The 21735-nt window shown below is 40.4% G+C and overlaps 1 protein-coding gene across 1 annotated transcript in view; it reads left to right on the forward strand.

The window, feature by feature from the left end:
* Positions 1–12791, forward strand: part of ADAM23 (ADAM metallopeptidase domain 23) — a 171965-nt gene extending 159174 nt beyond the window's left edge. Inside the window, exons 25-26 of the mRNA XM_063111068.1 lie at positions 6527–6617; positions 12743–12791. Of these exons, the coding sequence (XP_062967138.1) occupies positions 6527–6617; positions 12743–12791 (140 nt within the window). The remainder of the gene's footprint in view (positions 1–6526; positions 6618–12742) is intronic.
* The last annotated feature ends 8944 nt before the right edge of the window (positions 12792–21735 follow it).

Here is a 21735-nt window from a genome sequence, read left to right on the forward strand (position 1 = left end):
TTCTTGCCTGGTTGCTCAGATTCCCTGTCTGCCTATCTCTAAAACCTTTTTCACTTACCATTGCGGCCAAAATCCTAGTCAAGTTTTTTTCTTGGCGCTTATCGCGCCGCCTTTCTCTCTCTTCTGCCTCTTTTTTTTTTTTTTCTTCTCTTTCTTCTTCTGTCTCCCTTTTGTGGTACACCTTTTCTGCCTCCCTCACTAAATCTTGCAAGGAATAATCTTGGAGCCCCTCTAGCCTCTGTAACTTTTTTCTAATATCTGGGGCTGACTGTCCGATGAAGGCCATGGTAACTGCAGCCTGCTGCCCCTCAGAAGAGGGCTCAAACGGAGTGTATCTCCTATAGGCCTCCATTAGGCGTTCTAAGAAAACCGAAGGGGGTTCTGCCGGTCCTTGTAAGACCTCTCTTACCTTAGCCAAATTGGTGGGGCGCCGAGCTGCCCCTTTGAGACCTGCCACTAGAGTCCGGCGGTAGACCAGGAGACGCTCCCTACCTGCGGCTGTGTTGTAGTCCCACTGAGGTCGATTGAGGGGGAAGGCCTCATTAATGAGGTTGTCGAGTTGAGTAGGGGCCCCGTTGTCCCCCAGGACATTCTTGCGGGCCTCAAGGAGAATCCTTTCTCGTTCCTCCGTGGTGAAGAGAATCTGTAGGAGCTGTTGGCAATCGTCCCAGGTGGGCTGATGAGAAAACATAAGAGACTCAAGGAGCCCCGTGAGTCCTGCTGGATTTTCAGAAAAAGAAGGATGATTAGATTTCCAATTATAAAGATCTGCTGAAGAGAAAGGCCAATATTGCAGAGGGACTAGGCCGTTGGGCTCGGCTGGGGGTCCTATGGCTCGGAGGGGTAAAATCACAGTGGAGTCAGGACCCGAGTCGTCTGCCGGACTGCGGGCACGGCGACTCCTGGTCCCCGCGGCTGGTCCCTCAGGATCGGAAATATCGGGCGCCTGGACCGGCGCCGGTCCGACCGCCTGAGGGGCCAGAGGAGGTGGCAGGGCTGCCGGATAGGGCGGGGGCTCAGAGAGAAGGAGCGAGTCGTCGGTTGCCGGGTAGATGGGGGGTCGGGGAGGAGCGGATGGCCTCTCTGGACTGGAGACGACAGCGACCTTGACAGAGGGCGGCATCCATGGTGGGGGACTCTGGGCGAGGTCTTGCCACACCACGATATATGGAACTTGGTCCGGGTGTCCCCCGATTTCCTGAAAGACAATCCTTTTAACTGCGGAAATGACAGAGACATTAAAAGTTCCTTCCGGCGGCCACCCGACACCGAACGTGGGCCACTCGGAGGAACAAAAGGTCCGCCATTTTCCCTTTCTGATTTCCACGGACAGATTGTGAGCCCTTGCTCTCACGTCCCTCCAGTGATCTAGAGTGAGGGAGAGAGGGGTAGAGTTATTTTGTCCCATTTCGAAGAGAGGGACCACGACACAGAGGCCTATCAGGAACAAAACAAAAAGAAACCAGAAACGGCGGCGAGATCGAGTAGCGTAGAGACAAAAGAAGGAGTCAGATGGCAGAGCGCGCCTCTCTAGACGCGGCAGTGGGATCAGAACATAATGATCCTCTCCTGAGGGGTCCACCAGGCGTCCCTGGTCCTCCCCTGATCCTGGGACGTCTCCCAGGATTACCGGGCGGTGAGCCCCCGAACACGTCTGTTCGCTACTCACACGTCGCTCCCAGAGCGATCAGCCCGGAACAAACTGAAACCAAAATGCGCGCACTCAGAGGGACAGTCAGAGTTACGGAGTCAGACACAGAAACGAGACACGGAGCGATCGCTGGCCAGCTTACCTCCCGTTGGTGGGTCGGTGGTCCTTGGGTGGGGGTCTGATCCCGGACGAGCCCCCAAATGAGAGACGCCTGATTTGGGCAATCAATCAGTCAGGAGAGACCCTCCCAAGGAACAACGAGACCACGGCTCCGGATGCAATTAGCAAGAGGTTTTATTGAACACACGGGTACCCGGGCGGCTCAGTCTCTCGGTAGACTGGCGCGCCGAGTAGAGTTTTTGAGCTTGTTTTATAGCAAAAAGCGCGGGTACAGAAGCGAGAAGCAAGGTAATTGGTCGGTTTAAACAAGGCCAGGGAAAAGCGCGGGTACAGAAGCGAGAAGCAAGGTAATTGGTCGGTTTAAACAAGGCCAGGAAAAAAGCGCGGGTCATGTGGGAGTTCTTGAAACAGCTGAAGGGCGCCCTGGAAACTGCTGTTGATTTTTTTTTTTTTTTTTTTTTACTAGGGTATTTTTCTGTGCCTTGCGGAATGGCGTTACTGTAAACACTTCTTTCATTTCCTGTGGTAGTGCAACTTGTGGTGTGATTTGGATGTGTTCGTGTCTTGTGGTTTCTCGTGCAATGTAGAACCTTCTCCTGTCTGGAACAATGTGGGGCATGAAATAATGTTGGGGGTGTTTATGATACCATCACAATTGAGGCAACAGTCCAGAAACTTCTATTGCTCCTCCACTTGTAAAAGCAATTTTAAAAGAGACCTTCCCCCCGACTCCACTATTTACTGGCAAAAGTGCTTTTACATGAGTGTTTTGTTAGGATTCTTAAAATAATGTATTTAATCTTTACCAGTCAAACAAACCCACATATAGAACTAGGAATTATCAACAGTTGAGGCACTTTTTAAAGGTATAAGAATGATAGCCAGTAGTATTTTCTCCATTTATTTAGAATGATATGGGAAGCTTCAGCTTAACTTTTTTAAAAGAAGATATTTAGGATACTGCCTTCAGTTTTCTTGTTATAAAACAGGTTAATAATTCAAATTTGAAGTTTGGGAGCAAGGAGCATTAAGAATGAAAAGATATTTAATTCAAATCTGTACAACTTAAGCTGCAAATTTTGTGGTTTGTCTTAAAAGGACCAGTGTATAAATAAATACAGTCATCCATCCCTTGGTATTTGTGGGAGATCGGTTCCAGGACCTCCTGCAGATGCCACAATCTACAGATACCTAAGTCTCTGATATAAAATGGCATAGTATTTGCCTATAACCTACACAATCTTCCCATTAAACTGTCTCTAGGTTACTTAAAATACCTAACACAATATAAATCCTGTGTAAACAGTTGTTATGCTGTATTGCTTAGGGAATAATGACTGAAAAAAAGTCTGTACGTGTTCAGTACAGACAGTTTTTTTCCTGAATATTTTGACCTGTGGTTGTTTGAATCCATGGGTGTGGAACTCATGGATATGGAGGGCTGACTGTGTATTGTGTGCCACTTACCCATGATATACAAGCTCTCCTGGTGCCTTTATTTAGGTTCCCCTGGCCACGATCCACATCCTCAGAATAGCTGTCAGTTCTCCATGGGATACTGCTTCAGGAGATTGCTAATCTGTAGACTAAAAGATGATCATGATTTTTTCCTCTTTCTGTAATTACAGAGAGAGCATTTATGAGTGACAGAAATAGCCCTTCACACAGTGTCTTTTCTATTTACTGTGGTGGTGGTGGTAACACTTCAAAGAGGCCCAGGAATGAATTGCTAGCATCTTAAGGAATTACCAGATATCCTTTACTCAACCAGTCTACATCATGAGCATGTTGATAATATCAGCGACGTTCCCCCTTAGTCTCATTAGTTGGATACACAGATGCTCTTCTTACATACCGGAATTGGGAGACCCATGCCCCAGAACAGCATTAAGAGGGGAATAGGTCCACAGGTCACACATTGTGTTAACGATGACATGAACCTTCTCTCCTTTGGACTGAAGGACTTTGACCAAACTTGGATATTCTAACTTACATCCCATCAGAATGGACTGTGAAGCTAGTTAGCCCAGAGGAAGCTTGAAATAGTAGAAAAGAGATTTTCTTTCTCCTTACTTGTTAGAAAATAAAGTATATAACACAGGTAAAATATTTAGAGACAGCAAGAACTTTGTCCTGTAAAATCTCAGCTCGTGTCTGTTGACTGAATTGTATACGTGAGTAATATTACTTTTCCAGGAGCAATTCAATACATACATTTATGTGAAATTCCTTTTTGAAAAAAGGTAGTTTTTAAAAAAGCATCCCAGATGCGCTTTTTACATTCTTTATTGATTGTAATTTTGGTGTCCTGAAATATAGTAATTGAAGGGATGAATTTTAATCATACTTTCTTTGAGTCTTAGAGATAGGCAAAATCAAAAGGGCTTTTGTTGTAAAACATAGTCCTTGTCTCGGCATTTGTTTTCATCTGTCATTCCAGTGTTGTTGGTTTGTGGCTATTTCTGGTTGTGACAGGTAAGTCCGTATAAGTGTATATATATTTTTTCCAAAAAATAGATTTTTTATCTATTCTTGGTATATGAACTGTTTTTTTTTCTGTTAGTTTACTGATTTTTTCCTTCAAAATCTATATTTTTGCCATAATTGCTTAAATAAGTAAATATAGTTTTTTAAAAATAAAATTCACATCGTATATATAGATCATTTTAACACTTCCTAGTTTATGATAGTGTAATGTTCATTTAGTCATTAAGGATTCCATGGACAGAGTTTAGAAAAATTTTAAAAAAAATTTCTCCTACTCCTTAGTTTATGATTATGAATCAGGAATCATTTCTCATGGATTATATATTGATTCTAATCCCAACTTGTGTTTTCTGAAGCTAGGAAAGTGCAAATCACATCTAAAGCATAGAGTATGAACATGGTAATATAAATATTTTTAAATATTTGTTTTGAAATTTGTTTCCCTATTGAAATGTGGGGAGGAAATACATGTAAATGGAACAAAGTTTCATTAGAACAGGAGTTAGCAAACTTTCCGTAAAGGGCCAGATGGTACATAGTTTTGGCTTTGACGTTACTACAGGGTATCTGTCACAACCTGTCAACAATGCTGTCTTAGCATGAAAGCAGCCATAAACAGCATGTAAACAAATGAGCGTGGCTGTGTTCCAATAAGGTTTCTTCACAGAAACAGGCGGTGGGGCCAGATTTGGCCTGTGGGCTGTAGTTTTCTGGCCCTCGATTTATAGCCTACGTTTTAGAGCCCGACAAATCTATGTACAAATCTTGCCTCCCTCACTTATTGATTTCTAGAAGCCTCTGTTTCCTCATCTATTAAACAGAGAGAGTCATAGTTTTGGTGAGGATCAAATGAATGAGATAATATATGTTGTGTTCAGCCCTGGCACATAGTAAGTGCTCAGTATGCAGTAGCTAAACTGCTTTTCTTGCTCTCACTGTTACTGTTTATTATTACTGGTGTATCTCTAAAGGTCACCTGGATTCATGTTCTGTAGAACCTCAATGGTTAGTCTTAAGAGCATGTCACAAGCCCAGGAACATGAAGAGACCTTCATCCCTGAGACTCATTACAGCTGTTCTCTGCCTGCCCACCAAGCACTGGGAGGTCTCTTAGTAGAAACATATTACGTATATACAGTTTTAATGCTGCCAGAAGTGGCATCCATTTATGTACACAGTTGAGGGCACTGATGTGAGCAGAAAAGAGAATTTTTTAAGCAGAAATGAATATATACACAAACCTGAGGATTTTAGAGAAACTAGAAAAATTGGCCTTGTAACTTCTGGAGCAGGGCTATATAGTTAGAACTGAAAATATTTTGTTGTTGGGGGGCACTGTATCTGCATAGCAGCAACTTGAAGGATGTGATATTTAAAATAATTCTTGCAGTAAATTTAACGTTGCTTAGATTTTAAGTGCTGAACTAAGGAGAAGAGTGAGAGGACAGGAGTTACTGTAATATGTGTCAAATCTCACTCAGCAAATAATAGGAATTCCACCTTGTATTTTCTTTCTGGCTGTCCTTCTGGCTCTCTTCTTTTTTTAATATCTCCAAGCCTCAAATTTTTCTTAGTAATAAATGGGAATTTAAAAGATACTCTCAACTGAATGTAAGGAATCTTTTTTCTATTTTCCCAAAATTACCCAAATGAGTTTTATGCTTCCTTTAAATCCTGCCTTTGGAACCCCATTGTGGTGTTTAATACTGTCAGGACCATGAAGAAAGAATTCGAAGTCAGATCTTTATTGGTAATCTTCTGACTTCTAAAATTTAATTGTCTGCAAATGGGGAATAAAAAAGTTAGCATTCAGGCAGCTTTATGTACTGCTTGGAAGAGCACTTGAGTAGAATATTTTTTCCTTCTTTTCATGCCCTCATTTGTCCGTCGGATTAAGCTCATTCTAATGCAATCGTGTTCTTGATGTGCTTTTACTTGTTTGAGTCATGATACTGGGAAAGGGGAAGAGCAGAAGGATGTGCAACGACAGCAAACAGGGCCTATTTGATTCAAATTCTGTGAAAGGTGAATTCAATGGAACTTAATTGCCAATGGTACAGAACCTTTAGATGTATAGGCACATGAATCCTAGCAGGGGCTAACTGTAGCACCTAAAGTACGGTTAAGCTGGGAAAATAAAGGCAAGTTAAATCTTCAGTGATCTTTTACGCAGGGTGTTTACTTCCTGAAACCATTTAACTGCCTTTCCCTTGTGGTAACGAAAGTGGTTGGTTCATTTGACTTTCTTCCCGTGATCCTTTGTCACAGGTCCTAGTGCCACCAATCTCATAATAGGCTCCATCGCTGGTGCCATCCTGGTAGCAGCTATTGTCCTTGGGGGCACAGGATGGGGATTTAAGTAAGCAATGCCGCATGCCTTCTTCTCAGTGGCTCTGGCACTTCTCTTTTCTGCTTACGTAACCAAGTTTTGAGTTCCTGCTACAAGATTTTAAGTAAAACAGTAAAACTGCAAAAAGTAAATGTTTATTCAGAAATGAGTTAGAAAAGAAGAAACATGAACCCTCACATATCTTCAGGCAAGTGGAAAAATGAGAAATATAGAAGGAATGCACACATACTCGTTTAAGGAAAGCAAAGTAGATGTTCTTCAGTGGAAGACGTTCCAACTTAGCAGAACAGACATTCTGAGATACGTTCATCTATATGCAGGTAATGGAGGAAACCGCGTAGTTAAAAAGAAATGGATATAAATTCCTTGTATCTGTTTAAAACTGGCTTATATTCTATTTTGAAAATTTCACAACCTAAGTAACCATGTGGTTACTAGTTTTTATATGTAATATATGTAGCTTGGTGATTTAAAAAGATTCATTATTTTATAAAAACAGATTTTTAAAAGTATTTCTATCAATTTCCTAGCCAACTGCATTGGTTTCAAATTGGAATTTGAAATCTATGGCTTTGTGACACTTAATATTTTCTAATTAGCGGCTAATATTGACATGACTGGAAGGTCCGGTATGTTTTCATAGTGGCATTTTGGTTTGGATCACACATTGATTGCTCAGCTAAGTTTATTTAAATAGACATGCTGGATAATCATAAATAAACCTTAATTATGATCTAAAATTTTAAACCTGAATTATCCAGTTTGGATGTTTTTATACCTTGAATTCATTGGATAACCTTTTTATGTCTTTTCATACTTCGATGACTTGATTATTATGATTTGTAGGTAAGTCTTCCTGTGCCTAATTTTCCCTGTGATAAGTTTTCAACCAGATAGATAGAAACAAATTTAAGTTGGAAATAAGACCATTACCCAAATTCAAAGCCCACTTTGCCTCCACCTGGTTACTCAATGGAGGAAGGTTTTGCCCTAAACTATCTGAATAATTGCCTTAACTGTGAACTTCATTCTATTTTAAGTTTGGAATCCTGAATTCACTGTGCTTCAACCAGCTAAAAGATTATTATTAGAAGCTTATTATGAAAGAAAACAAGCCAAAAGATAATTTAAGTAATGCAACATTTGCTGCTTTTGTTATTAAGATGTAGTGGGTAAGCCTATAGTCTTTGCGTGGCTTCCACTTGGAAAGGCATTAGGAAATGGTACTTCTTTCCTATAGGGATCTTTATAAAGTTGAACTTATATAGTGAAATCACAGTTTTGACACTAGTGTGTTTTCAAAATCACACAACTAAATGGGTAACTCACATTTGAATCTCTCTTCTTAGTATTAACACGACATTGCCCCCGGTAGTGAGTCACTCATGTAGCATCTGATAAAAAATATAGTTTTGTTTGGTCTGGCCTAATTCAAGCAAAAACTTTTTGTAGTATCCCACTATTGTAAACAAATCATTGTACATTAAAGCAACGCCATACTCTATGTTATTATTTTGTAATGCTTTTGATAGCTTTTTCGTAAATAGGCCTTGAGAAGAATAAATTTGTCTCTGGTCCAGGCTTATGCCCCATCGGTAGTAAAAAAAAAAAAAAATCTCAGTTTCAAAGGCCTAGAACACAGTCTTCCATGCATCTTTGCCATCTGGCCACATGCAATGCCAAATTCACCATTTCCATGTTTGGAGATAAGAGCACACGATTCTGTAGCAGGACCTCAAAACAATGGCCTGGCCTAGCTCACAGCTTGAATTGCATGTTTCTTTGGGGAAAAACAGAAAAGCCTTTATCATTGTGTATGTAAGTGGATTAGGCCCTGTACAGATTATTTACATCTGAGAGAAATGTCTGATAATCAGAAGAGCAGGAAAAAAAAAAAAAAGGTGGGGGATCAACACTTAGTCACCTGGTGAGGTGAGAAACAGCCTTTGCTGCCTGGTGTGGGGCCTGCTGTGTAAGAACACAGATGCAGAGCTAAGGCGGAGTCGCTTCCTGTGCCCTGTGACTCTAACCAGTTTAAGGGAAAACTTCGTAGAAAGGCACACAGAAGTGTGAAGTAAATATTTTCATGCCCCAAAGCAAAGAAGAAAATGAAGACTGAGACTCATTCTAGAACATGTACCTTTAGGAGTTTAAACTTCGGGAAGCTGCTGCTCTTGTGCTGACTATAGGTTTCTATATGAGGATCTTATTTGCTTTAGATTTTCACAGTAACTATGTGGTTTGTATTGAGCTTTAAATAACTACTTTTACCTTGTTAATAAAAGGCTTTTGGTGTTGAATGATAATGTTTAGGCTTTCCTACCACTTGGGCAAATTTGGAAATTATTAGTCTAGAGATAAGTCAGAAATATTATTTTTTGCTAGTTGAAGTGAAAGCCTTTGAATGTTTCATTCAGTTCAATGTGAATAAAAAAGGGGTTCTTTTAGAATAAGTTGAAAATAGTTTCTAAGAAAGATTTCTCTAAATACTGCTATTGGGAATCTCTCCTGAAGTTGGATTTTTATTACTAGAAAAGAAGGTAGCAAAGTAACTTGAAGAATTTGAGGGTATGTAAACTTTTGGATTAAAGGAAAATATATTAACTGCTCAGGGAAAATATTGCTTTTTCCTAATGTGACATTTCTTTAGGTGTAACACTTGAGTAGTTTAGATGCTGAAGTATCGTACGTGACCTTTTCAAGTATAAATGAGAAATAGAGCTATGCTCTGAGCCCTGACATTGCCATTTTTTGTGGTTCTTTTCTTAAACCATATTTCCTCCTCAACAGGTGGTAAAAAGCATGAGTGTGTGTGTGTGTGTGTGTGTGTGTGTGTGTACGTATGTTTGTGTGTGTAAAGTAATAATGAAGATTTATCAAAATTATTGATCTGAAAACAATACAAATTTAGATTACTTCTTTTTAGCAGAATAGTAGAGTCAGAGTCAGAAACCTTTGGTTAATGCAATCAAGACTTCCACAAGCAAGCCTGTGGAATTCCTGAAAGGAAAAAAAATGCTTTATTTGGTAGATTTTTTTTAGACATATTCTGACATATTGCATAATGTGGTGAGTATGTCTTAGTAACTTTGGTTACTTCCACACTCCAGAAGTATGAGGATACTAAGGGATGATCTAGTCTGGATTCCCAGGTATTTGAGGTCTAAGGATTTTCTCTGAGAAATCCTGTGAAAATGAACCATAGGCATGTGACACAGCAGTTTGTCCAGCTTCCCCCATATCTGCATTTATTCCCACTCACCCACGCTCCTCTTCCTCTCCATCACCTACACACACAGAGTAAAGTTATGAACTGTGGTTCAGAGGATTGCAGCCTCTGTCCTGGTTGACTCAGGGAAACCCTGACACCTACTCCGCGTTGAATAATAAAAGTGCTTGATTAGACTGTCAGAGCTGTTGCTTTCACTGGACATTAGGAAAACTCAAGTAGGCGATGGATCACTTTAGTAGCATCTTTCCTAAAGCTCAGAAAAGGTGAGAAGTACATGAAAAAAGAATTTCATATCTGCATTTAAAAATGAATGGGATTGCTCTTATTACCTTGGACATGGCTGTTTAATTAACATCCTAAATTTGAACATAGGAATTTAGATGTGAGCACTGTGGTTCTTTACATGCTTGTAAAGTACAGTAGGTGATGGTAGCAGGAGAAGAAAAATTCTAGGTGTTGGTAGGAAAAGAACACAGAGGTAACAGTGACATAGTTTGCTGACAATTCAAATCAAAAGGATTCCAAGATGAATATTGAACTCTCCAACCACATTATAATGTCCCAGTCTAGGGAACCCTATTACCATGTCTCCCTATCCCACTACTTGCTCTCTCCATGGGAACCAGTGACAAAGTGTGTTTCTTCCACCACCAGTAGTGGCCACACATAGCTACTCCTACATTAAAGGTGTTAATAAGTCTGTATGATTATCATATGGGGTTACCTCTCTCTGAGAAGTTACTTGGGTTACAAATTCATACTGAGTCTGACTGGCTCTAAGAGATCCTGTTTGGCCTATGTTCCATTTTGTTGGGTGTGCTAAAGAAGAGACTGCTATGTACTCACATAAAATGAAATTGAAAGGTCTACCTCTAGATTATCATCGAGAAAGTTGGGGCCGACCCTGTGGTGCACTCGGGAGAGTGCGGCACTGGGAGCGCAGTGGCGCTTCCGCTGTGGGTTCGGATCCTATATAGGGATGGCCGGTGCGCTCGCTGGCTGAGCGCGGTGCGGGCGACACCACGCCAAGGGTTGCAATCCCCTTACTGGTTACAAAAAAAAGACAAAAAAAAAAAAGAAAGTTGACTGAATTGTTTGAATGTCAAGTAGGATGAAATTTGAAAGTAACTTAAAATTGCTAATTATATTTTCTCAAAATAAATATCTTTATGTATTTATTTTGGCTTTTGAATTTTACAGAATTAGAAAATGGAATCAATTTTAGCTAGTCTTTCCATAAGGAGGATAAGCAGACTGCTGTTTATTTGAATTCCGTGAGCATATCCCAGTGCAAAATAAGGAACCCGATTCCTTTAATGCCTGGGACTCCTCTGTATTCAGATTAATTGAGGAGACATTAGTTTAACGTTTCTCTTGAGTTCCAGCAACACATAGCTAGCTAGGTTGGGGCCCCTAGTCCCTTAGGGTCTCTTGTTTTTTCTATGTGACTCACAAGGGAGAAGTGAGGCTCCTTAAACATCTACCTGCAAGGGGTGTGAGCATGGGGAGCAAACTCAGATCCTGTGCTCCACAGCAAACTAATTTGGTGAAAGATACATGATGGGAGACTTCCGTTTTGGTCTCATCTCTATTTCCTGGTCAGCATCAACAATTCCTGCTTTCAAGAATATTAATTTTAGAAAGGGATGGGTGGAAATGGGGAAGAAAAGCAAGTAGCACTGTTGGAAATAGGGTTTGATACAGTGGATTACCTGCTAGACCAATGAACCACATACTTAGGCCATTCATGAAGACACTTTAATGAAAACTTTAAAAAGGAAAGGGAGGTTTTTCTTTAAAGATTATGTTTGATATTTCTAAAGAGAAGCATCAAAATGGTCATCTTGGGAAAAATAAGAACTTTGCAGGATGTCTTTATACATATTTTGAGCTTTGGTATTGTTTTTAATTTGAATTATACGGGGGAGGAGGAATATACCGTAATCTTTGGTATGCAGGGCCTGTGGGGGTATCCAGCTGGCCCTGAGCGAGTGGGCAGGGGAATGAGGGGTCTAGGGACTCCTGGGTCTCCAGTTGTGCATGATGCCTCAGTGGCAGCAGCGTTGCACCCGCCAGTGTGCAGACTAAATGCATGAGCCCTTGCTTGATGCCCCACATGAAGCCAGACGATGGGGAGGTTGCAACCAGAAACTTTTGTTGTTGCCTTGTAGAGTCTTGCTGGTTCTTTCTTTTCTCTTTTCAAACATAGAAACCACTTTTTAGGAGACTGGACACTACAAGCAAGACATTTTAACTTGCCTATTTTCAACTAAGCTAAATGCTATATTTGCTTAACTAACCCAACCCTGTGTCCATTCTCCTTTGAGTGTACTGTCTTACTGTGCACTCTGTATTTCAGCTTTCTAGATATGAAAAATGCTTGTTCCAGAGTGGAGTAAGAGCTCACATACCCAAGGCAGCAAGATAACTGAGCAGAGCGGGCTTTCTTGCCACCTCAGCACAGGCCAGTTCACTGATACAGAACCCTCAAGTCCTGGAGGGAAGTAGCTACAAGACCTTTAGAGTTTTTCTTAGTCCTCCCAATAGCCCCCCATATGGAAGAGGCCTCCCTGTAATTTTCTTCTAGAGGATTAGCAATATCATTTACTTCTGAAATAAGAGACTAATTGGGCCATGGAGTCTTCCTGTGATTTAAAAAGAACAACTTGAAGCTTTTTGTCTTCACAAAAGGCATACTCTTGAGATGATGGAAAGATGTTCAAAAGCGTTAGCTGGTCTGTGTTTCAATTTCAATTTATTTTGGAAACTGCCTCCGTGCGAGTAGATTACTTTGCTCTGGAACTAGCATTGTTATTAACATCACCTTTCTCTTTATCACCATCTGATTAATATTGTGAATTTTTCCCCTCTGCTTGCATCCGCTTTTGACGCACTCTGGAAGAAATGTCAAGAAGAGGAGGTTCGATCCTACTCAGCAAGGCCCCATCTGAATGAGCTTTGCTGGATGATCACTGCCTCGCACTGTCGGATTCTGGGTATGACATACTTGGAGCAATGTTGCCAGAACTCGTAAGTCTGTAAACAAGAACACTGGGTGGTAGTGACTGCAGAGCTAAGGTTGGGGTGACAGGGATGGAGTAAAAAAAACTGTTCCTTTTGGAAATAATTTCAAAGAACCCCTCCCACCATCTGTCAATAAAAAGGGGGCAAAAGACCATGTTGTAAAAAAAAAAAACTGTTTCAGAATCTTTTTTTTTTCCTGACTAAAGGAAGAAGGAACAAAACAAATTAAGTGCAATAAAAGAAACCATTAAAAAGTAGCAAATGATTTTTTTTTTTCCCTTCAGCCTGCTGGCACTTAATATCTTCTAAATGATTTGGCATGATTATTTTTCCTTTACTACCAATGACAAACTCCAGTGGCATGAAGATCTAATTTTTGAAAGGGTAAACACTGCATGGCATATATACAACAACAAGCTAGCAAGCCAATCCTCAGCAAAACCTGCAATGGAATTCCTAAGGCGAAGATGACAGATGAACACACAGAAGCTGCCTGGGCCTCTTCACAGAAATGACTCCCCACCCTGCACCCTCTGTAACCCCCTCCCTACTCCTGCCCAGGCCATGGCAGGACTCTACTGCCCCTGCTCTTGTGATTCACTTTACCTCTTGTTTTTTCTCCTGGACTGAGCATCCTTTGGAAATGGGAGCTGAATTTGAACAATGATGCTATTGTATAGTTCTTTTATAAATGTAAATATGGAAATAAGAGATTTTGACACATCCTTTTCACTTGTCTGTATTGAAACATTTTTCTTGTAAAGATTCTCTGTAAATTTGAGTTCATCCTTTGCTCCCCATAGTTTTTGTTTCTTTTCTGTCTCTGTCCTCTCTTGTAACATGTCGTGCAATGATTGTTGGGCCTGTTTAAAAAGACAGATGTAGCCACAGATGCAGGGAGTTTGGTCACAGAACAGGTGCGATTTAAAGCTGGCATGCTTGAAACCAAAAATAAACAAAAGGGGGGGAACAAACAACAAAATAACCCATATCAAAACATGAAAATTATGTAAATGCAAATACCTGTACTGACAAGTCTCTAAAATTTTTTGATGTCATTGTAAACATATGTATATAATGTAAGAAAGTAGATACCCTCTCAAATTAATCACAAAAGTGCCAAGCTCATGATTTTAATTTTTGGTTTTGGTCATTTTTTCCCCTGTCTTTAATGTGAGAGAAGGAAAAACAAAGCCTTAAATAAAAAAAAATAATTTTTAAAATGTTGAAAGCTTGGAAAAAAGTTAAGCTTTTCATCTTATTTGTATTTTTTATTGTGAATATTTCATTCATGCTTCATCTTCCTGCCTCAAAATATATATGGTAGAACCCATTGTAAAAGTGGTAATGAGACAGAAACAGTGATTACCTTGTCAGCACTGTCGTAAAAGGATTTAATTCTGTGTGATTGTTTTCAGGAAACCTGTTTGACCCACAGCATTTTGCTGATCCGTGGAATGTTGTTCTAGATTAGATGGATTCTGCTATATACAAATTCACGTTCTCTTCCCTCCAGGCAGATTTGCACGTGTAATCTGGGGTTCCCAAGTCCTCCTGAGTTTCCTTCACTTTCACCGACCTCTATGTAAGATAGCTTCTGTTCAAAAAATAGTTTTAAGTAAATAGGTTAATAATTTGGTCCCAGCGTTGTTTTAAATGTACAAACTGTACACAGTCACTTCCATGAGCATCCACCAAAGATGAATTTTACTAAAAGCCCCCAAACAGCCCCCACTTCTCTGACATCCTCTTTTTAGGAGCAGGACATGCTTACTATTTGCTTCTTCATGACACTGAATCAGTTGCTAGATTTAACTCTAAGTCCTTTTTCAGCAAGATTCAGCAAGATTCATGACATCAGTCTTAACTTTTTCTTTAACTTTGGAAAAAGATTATGTCCTAAAAACATACTGCTTAAAACAGTGGAGTTTTCCCCCCTAAGGTATCTTTAATTGTGGAAGTATCAAAGTCATAGAGCAGAAACATTAACTTCTATATGCTACAATAGACCATAACCTAACATCTTATTCCTGTTATTGTGTTCTGAGTACTAGGTGCTACACAGGTATGTAGTCTTTCTCTAGAACTAGCTACATGTTAATATTGTAATAACAGGGCTATCTACAAGGTTTCTCAGCCTTACTCCTGGCTTCATAAGATACAGGTGGCATCCCTCTACTTAGTGACAATGGCTCTTTCAGCTCAGAGGAAACTTGGAGGAAACTCAGATTACTTGGTATCTCTTCCTGTTGCTGCGTAGCTTAGTGTCCCCCTGTTGCTGGATCCTACTCACTAGTAGATACTAAGCTGCCGCTAAGTTCACCATACACATTTCACTACTATTCCAGAGGCACCATGGTGACTTAATAGAAACAAAATCATGGTGGTTACAAAACAAGTTAAATCTCTATTGTTAAATTTTGAGCATTTCACAAACAACATTGTAAATGTGCGATGTTATGTTTTAAATCAGACCACAGTGGTCCCCAAATATTATGTACATATGGCAAATGTCAGTGTAACTTTTTGTTACACTAGCAATTTCATAAGTAACCAAACCTGTACTCCAATGTTAAATTATTTGTGTGTATATGTAAAATACACAAGCTTTAAGCTATGCGTGTATGAATATGAAAGATAATGCAACCATATCAGTTGTAAACAATGGATAATTATTTTGGGTGGTATTAGGTTACGTAGTTTCAAGCTCTTTGCTGTATTTTCTCTTGCTCATGCCATTGATTTGCTAATTTTTGTGGTGTGAATACTCTTTTTTATTTTGAGCTCAAAGCACAAGCATATCTCTATTTAATGTTACCCAACAAGAGTTAGTGTTAAGTGATGACCAAGTTCCCATTTCACCTGCTGTACCTTTGCTGCATTAATTAATAACACCTGGACAAGGAGACGTGCGCTGACTTCTTTGCTCACCTTGGATAGTGCATGAGCCCATTGAATTAGAGCTACTCCTGCTAGATAAATGAGCAGTACACACAGGTGCATGTTATGAAACATGCTCCACGTAGAGCTGTGGAGTTTTACCAAGTGGTGTGTGTTTTGTTTTTGTTTTTTACTATGCAGAGATGGAAAATGCACAAACTTTTCAAAGACTAGTATCTGAAGAACTTTACAAACAATACTTGAATCCTTTCTTTAAAGTCATCCCATCATGTTTTATAGCCATTGTTGCTTCCATTGTTAACGTTAATTTTTAAATGCTTTGTAATTTTTTAAGTGCCCAACCTGAAGTTTTGTTTGAAGTTAATTCATTCATTTGTATCTTGTTGGCTGCCTATGAATGGAGATTCAGTAGTCATTGTATGCATCTTTTAGCCAAGTGTATATTAAAACTTTTGTTAACATAGGATGTTGTAGCTTTATGCTTTGATCATTTTTCTTAAATCCTTTTTCTGTATTCTCTTGTATGGATTAAATAGCCATGTGCCTGATGTCACTAGAGTTTTAGCACCTGTCTCAATCAAAGCCTCGCAGAAAATTTAAGCAGTAAATGGAGTAAAATAAAATCTCTGACTAATGATAAATATATTTCTTATAAGGATTTAGTTTTATGGGATTCACTGGAAATTTTTTGCTTCTTATAAATCAGAAAAAAAACCTTAGTATCTTATCGTTATCAATTTTATTTTCTTTAGCATGTCTATTCTGAGTTTAAAGAGTGGATGGCTAGTAATAACATCCACACCAAATTTATAATCAAGCAATAAATAAATTAGAAGAAAATCTGGTTAGGCAAATTGTATTATGAAAAACACTCAATGAAAGGTATTTGCTCGCAGCTCACAGGAATTGGTCACCAAATTATATTCCTTCTTCATGTATGTCTAATATGTCTCTCTCCATCCCCACTGCCATGTCTTGGTTTGGTCTTACCAGCCACATATTTCTCACATATATCTGCTGTACTGACACACAGAGATGCTAATCTGACCACATCATTCCTCTGATGAATGTCCTGCAGGGATCTTCATTTCCTGTAGGGTAAAGTCCAAACTTAGTAACATGACTTAAAATCCTTTCTGCCTTTCACATGCCTGCCCTCTTTATTTTTCTCGCCTCACTGACTCTCATCTTCTCATAGTCACTGTAAGTTTCCCTGAAGGAGCCTCTTCTACCCAAGTCTGAATACTCTTATTTAAATTTTATGTCCATTATCCATAATTAATGTTTCAGTGTCATTTCATGTAATAAAAGAAATATAGAAACACTTAAAAATAGCATGAATATGATACTTAAAATAAGGAAGCATATTACAGTGTCATTTATATTTGACTTTAAAAGACTAATATGATTTTTTTTAAGATGAGTTTTTAAAATTCATTCTGTTTTTGACATTAACATTGAAATGAGTTCTGCTCCATGCTCCCTTGGTAACTGATTGAGAAAGATGACCCAGAAACCATAAACTCCCTAGATAATAGAACAGCAGCCCTAGAGTTAAAATTTTGATGTGAATAATTAAATATATAATTTATATGCTCATGATGGAATTCCTAAGTAACTTAAAATTTAAGACGGGCGCTCTTATGTGCAGGGGTTAAGGTTAGGGACTTTCACGCATTAATTTATTCAACAAACATTTGTTAAAACTACTTTATGGCAGGAACTCCAAGGAATTAAAGGAACAAAAGAAAATTCTTGGCCTAAAGTTACAATTTAGGAGGAAGATACATGTCTTTAAAAAACAAACAAAAATCTCTGAGCCCAAAGTGATGAGTAAACAAATGGTTTGCTGGGAGTAAAGAGAACCCACGGGCAGGTGGGGGAGGGATACAGGAAGGCATCCCAGAGGAAGTGAGTTTTAAACTATCTTGAAAGATGACAATTGTTCATCAGTCTAAGAAAGTGAGAAACATACCCAAGACACAGGAAGCGACATGTGCCAAGAGCCAGGAGCAGGAGCCCAGACCCCTGGGGGAAGTACAGCTGACTGTCTCCTCCATTTGGCCTGTTTCCTTCCACCCACTCTCCCTCCTTTCCTCTCTCCTTTCTATCTTTCACAAACACTTAATCTGTAAGCATCCTGCAGTGCTATACCAGACCCTACAGATAGAATGATGAGCTCTCAATCTTGTGAGCAAGATACAACACTTAAGCACAACGTGATAAGTGGCCACAATAGACACATGTATTAGGTGCTTCGGAAGAAGAGAGGAGGAAGATTTAACTCCGGATGGTGGGACCAAGGAGGGTTTCACGGAGGAAGAAGCATTTGAGCAAAAGGCTGTGCCTGTGCAATTGGACCTAATATCAGGATTCCTTACTGTTATGTTTAACCAGGGCTTGCTTATTTTGATTGGGGGGGAGGGAGGAGTCCATTCATCAATGCATTGGAAGCAGAACAGCCTGTAATACTCAGATCTAATTGTCTACTCAGATCTCCAAGTGTTTTTTGTTTGTGTGAAGATTATGATCTCTATTAGGACCTTATATTTTTAGATATTTCCCCACTGATGTGCTCATCACGGGTCAGTGCTGGAGGCTATGAGTAATGACAGAGGGCTTTTTGTCCTGGCCTGTAAACCTCTCATATTTTTTTAGCATAAAGATTCCTGGCTAATCTCAGTCTGAAGTGAGGGGGTGGATAAGAAGAACCATAAAAACCTTTAAAGCATCATTTAGTAAGTCCTTCCATTAATGAGGGGTCAAAATCATTTTCCAAGTGCAGTCACATTTCCGGTCGGCCAAGTTAGTGTTTGTTTTGCCTTGGAGAGGTTACTATTCCTCAGTCATTTCAAAAGCCTATCAGCAGATCTGGCTCCTTGACTAGAACAAGTTCTTGGACTCGTATGTGACTTCTGAAGAGAAAGAAAATGCCATGATCCGTCATCACAGGAAAATAGATTTCCTGTCGGGGTCTGCTGATGCACCTTTGCCAGCTGATTGCGTGTGCACACACACTTGCCCTGGTGTGACTGTAGAGACCATACCTCTGACCCCAGAGTCCACCCTTATGAGAACTTTTACCTGACTGTGATGATCATTGAAAGCTAAATTGGCCCAGTACATCGATTGGTCCTACAGTAACAAGGCAAAACAAAACAAAATCTTCCTGAATGAACAAGAGTGTATCAAGAGTTCTTCAGACCTCTTTGGAGCTTTAAATAGCTTCCAGCCTTCAGGAGGTAAATGAGCTTGCAGCAGAGTTCCTTGCTTCTTCAGGCCCAGGTGTATTGCTAAGTGACTACACCAGTTGTATGGCTAGGCAATTCATTAAAGCCAAAATGTTTCATTGTTTTAGTTACACTAAGTTTTCCATTTGTATTGTCAGGGCTAGGGGTTAGGGCCCACAGACCCTTCAAACCCGTTGTACAGACTGAGTCACAGACCCCTCACATGCCAGGCTGTTCCCCAGACCCCTCCATGCTAGGTAATTGGGAAAGAACCCAGGAGCCATTAGCAGATGATAGGAGCTCAGTCCTCAGCTTCCTTGGCAGCGGCAGCAGCAGCTTACAGCAGATCCAGCGGTGGCGGTGGCAGCCTCCCGGACCATCCTGGGGCCCTGGCAGGGGCAGCAGCAGCAGCAGTCCTCTCCATAGCCCTTGGCCCCGGCCCAGGCGTCCTGGGGATGGGGGGGAGGGGGTTGTGCTGTGGATCAGAGCCCCTCATCCTTTATAAAGTCTGATAACCAGGACAACTGGGTGCACATGCGCAATTATATTAGACAATAACCAAGGAACACCTGGGCGCACGTGCATATTTACAGCAAATGCTCGGCAAGATTCTGAACATCTGAGGGTCCTTGACCATTTTCCTATATTTTCCCTATACCAGGACTCAGGGTAAAGACAGAAAAAGGTAACTTCGATTATAAATGACATGAAGGAGGCCTCTGTTTTGCAGCAACAGATACAGTCTTGTAGAGCCATTGTAACTACCATAGAAATAGTGGACTGTATGCAGTAGCTTTAAACTGCTCTTTCTACATGGATGAAATGGTTACAAAGCAAGGGTCAGAAACCCTAAGGTCTATAGGAGCTATTTAGTTACCAAAAATGAGAACAGGGCAATATAGGAGACAGGAGGGGTGCAGGAGACTGAGCTGAGCTGGAGAGCACCTACACTGACCTGAAGGGAGCCGCTTTTACTCAGCTCCAGCTGATAGTTACCATGTGGAAAAGCGGCCCCGTCATTACCCATTCCATTTAGTTTTTTAGAGAAGCCAGAAATCCATACTTTTATATAAAATTTTCTATTTTATATTTTAAATGGTGTGGATCAAGATGGATCAAGACTTTAAAACAAAGTCTATCTTCATGTAGGATTGAGTCTAGTAGCCCCTAATATGTAACTTCTGCATAAAGTAGCAGGACATTTCAGGTGTGGCCTCCTGAAGTCATCAGCTAGCTGTAATGAGTATGCAGACGTGGGCTTGCTTCAGTCAGTCACAGGTTGCCATGTGAAGAATCATGCAGGGGTTCTTATGAGTCACCACTTACAGCATTGACTTTCTATTCTTTTGTGTGCCTAAGGAGCAGCCACTGAAAGCCACAGGGTATCAAAGAGAGCCTGCCTGACAATACTTTCTTTTGGTAGTGCTTAGCCTACTAAGCTTATTCAGATGTGCTCATTTGTAGGAAATGAACTAAACGTGTGTTGGCAAATTGAGGCTTTGTCTCAACGCTCACGAAGGCAGCTTAGTGGCTGCCTGGATCCTGAGCCATCTCTATCATTGTTTAGAGAGTGCCGTGGTTGATTATAGATGTCTGCTACCTGGCAACAAGAACTACCTGACTAGATCCGAATAAATCTTAAGACAGTCTTTCTTTCCCTCTTTGACTCTCAAGGCCAATTGGATATGAGGATGAATCAGCCAATCTGGCTAATCCAGAGGCCCCCATAAAATATTCTGGATCCAGGGAAATAAGAAAAGGATTCTTGAGTAAAGAAATGCAGAAGCTGAAAAATCCAGCAGGAAGGAACTGTTTATTTTTAAAAAGTTTTTCTGATTAATTATGAAAACCTACATGTTTGGTGCAGAAAATTTGGAAGACAAAAATTTAAAGACGATTAATCACTATGATATAATTCCTTTTAATATTTTGTTGTTTTCTTGAACTCTTTATTTTCTTGTTTTTCTCCACAGTCACAGAAGCAGCCCACAAAGGTAGGCAGCCCATGAAGGTAGGCAGCCCACGAAGGTAGGCAGCCCACGAAGGTAGGCAGCCCACGAAGGTAGGCAGTCAGTGGTTCTCAGAGAGGGTCTGTGTTTCCTTTCCCTCTCTCATTTGTGCGTGTGTCCATCCTACATGTCATGTTCCATGCTCTACTGGCTCCAGGAAAGGAGGGGACAGTATCTTTAGGGCACAGAAGTACTTTCTAGCGTCATGGTCTTGGCTCAGCCTATTTACTCTGCTAGGAAGACTTCCCCTCCTTCCCACAGCCCCAAATTCCTGTGCATCCCCAAGTGTCACTTCAAGTATTACCTCCATGAGGTTTTTCCCGATCCTTCCACAGCTTTCTAGATACGTACAGAGAATGCGGAAATTCCAGTTAGTGATGGAGCAGGGATGAAACCCCAGGTGTTTTCAGCTCTAATCACATCAGTTTATTGCCCTTCTTTTATTCCCATTTTATAGTTAGAAAAACTCAAAGCTGGAGGCGTTTAGCATCTTCCTTGAGATTACTGTTTTATAGTAAATGGCAGGCTAGAATCACTCCATGGGCAGCTCAGTTCTGGATCCTTTTCTAGACCCAAGAGAACATGGAACCTAGCACATATGACACACACACAAAATGGGCAAGATGCTAGAAACAGTAGATGCTTGGCGAGAATCACGTGCTGCTTTCCTTTGTGGGCTGGCTCCGCTGGCAGTGCACTGAGACCATTACTTGTTACCACTGCCAGGAGAT

The sequence above is a fragment of the Cynocephalus volans genome, chromosome 1, assembly GCF_027409185.1.
Source record: "Cynocephalus volans isolate mCynVol1 chromosome 1, mCynVol1.pri, whole genome shotgun sequence".
Taxonomy (NCBI): Eukaryota; Metazoa; Chordata; class Mammalia; order Dermoptera; family Cynocephalidae; genus Cynocephalus; species Cynocephalus volans.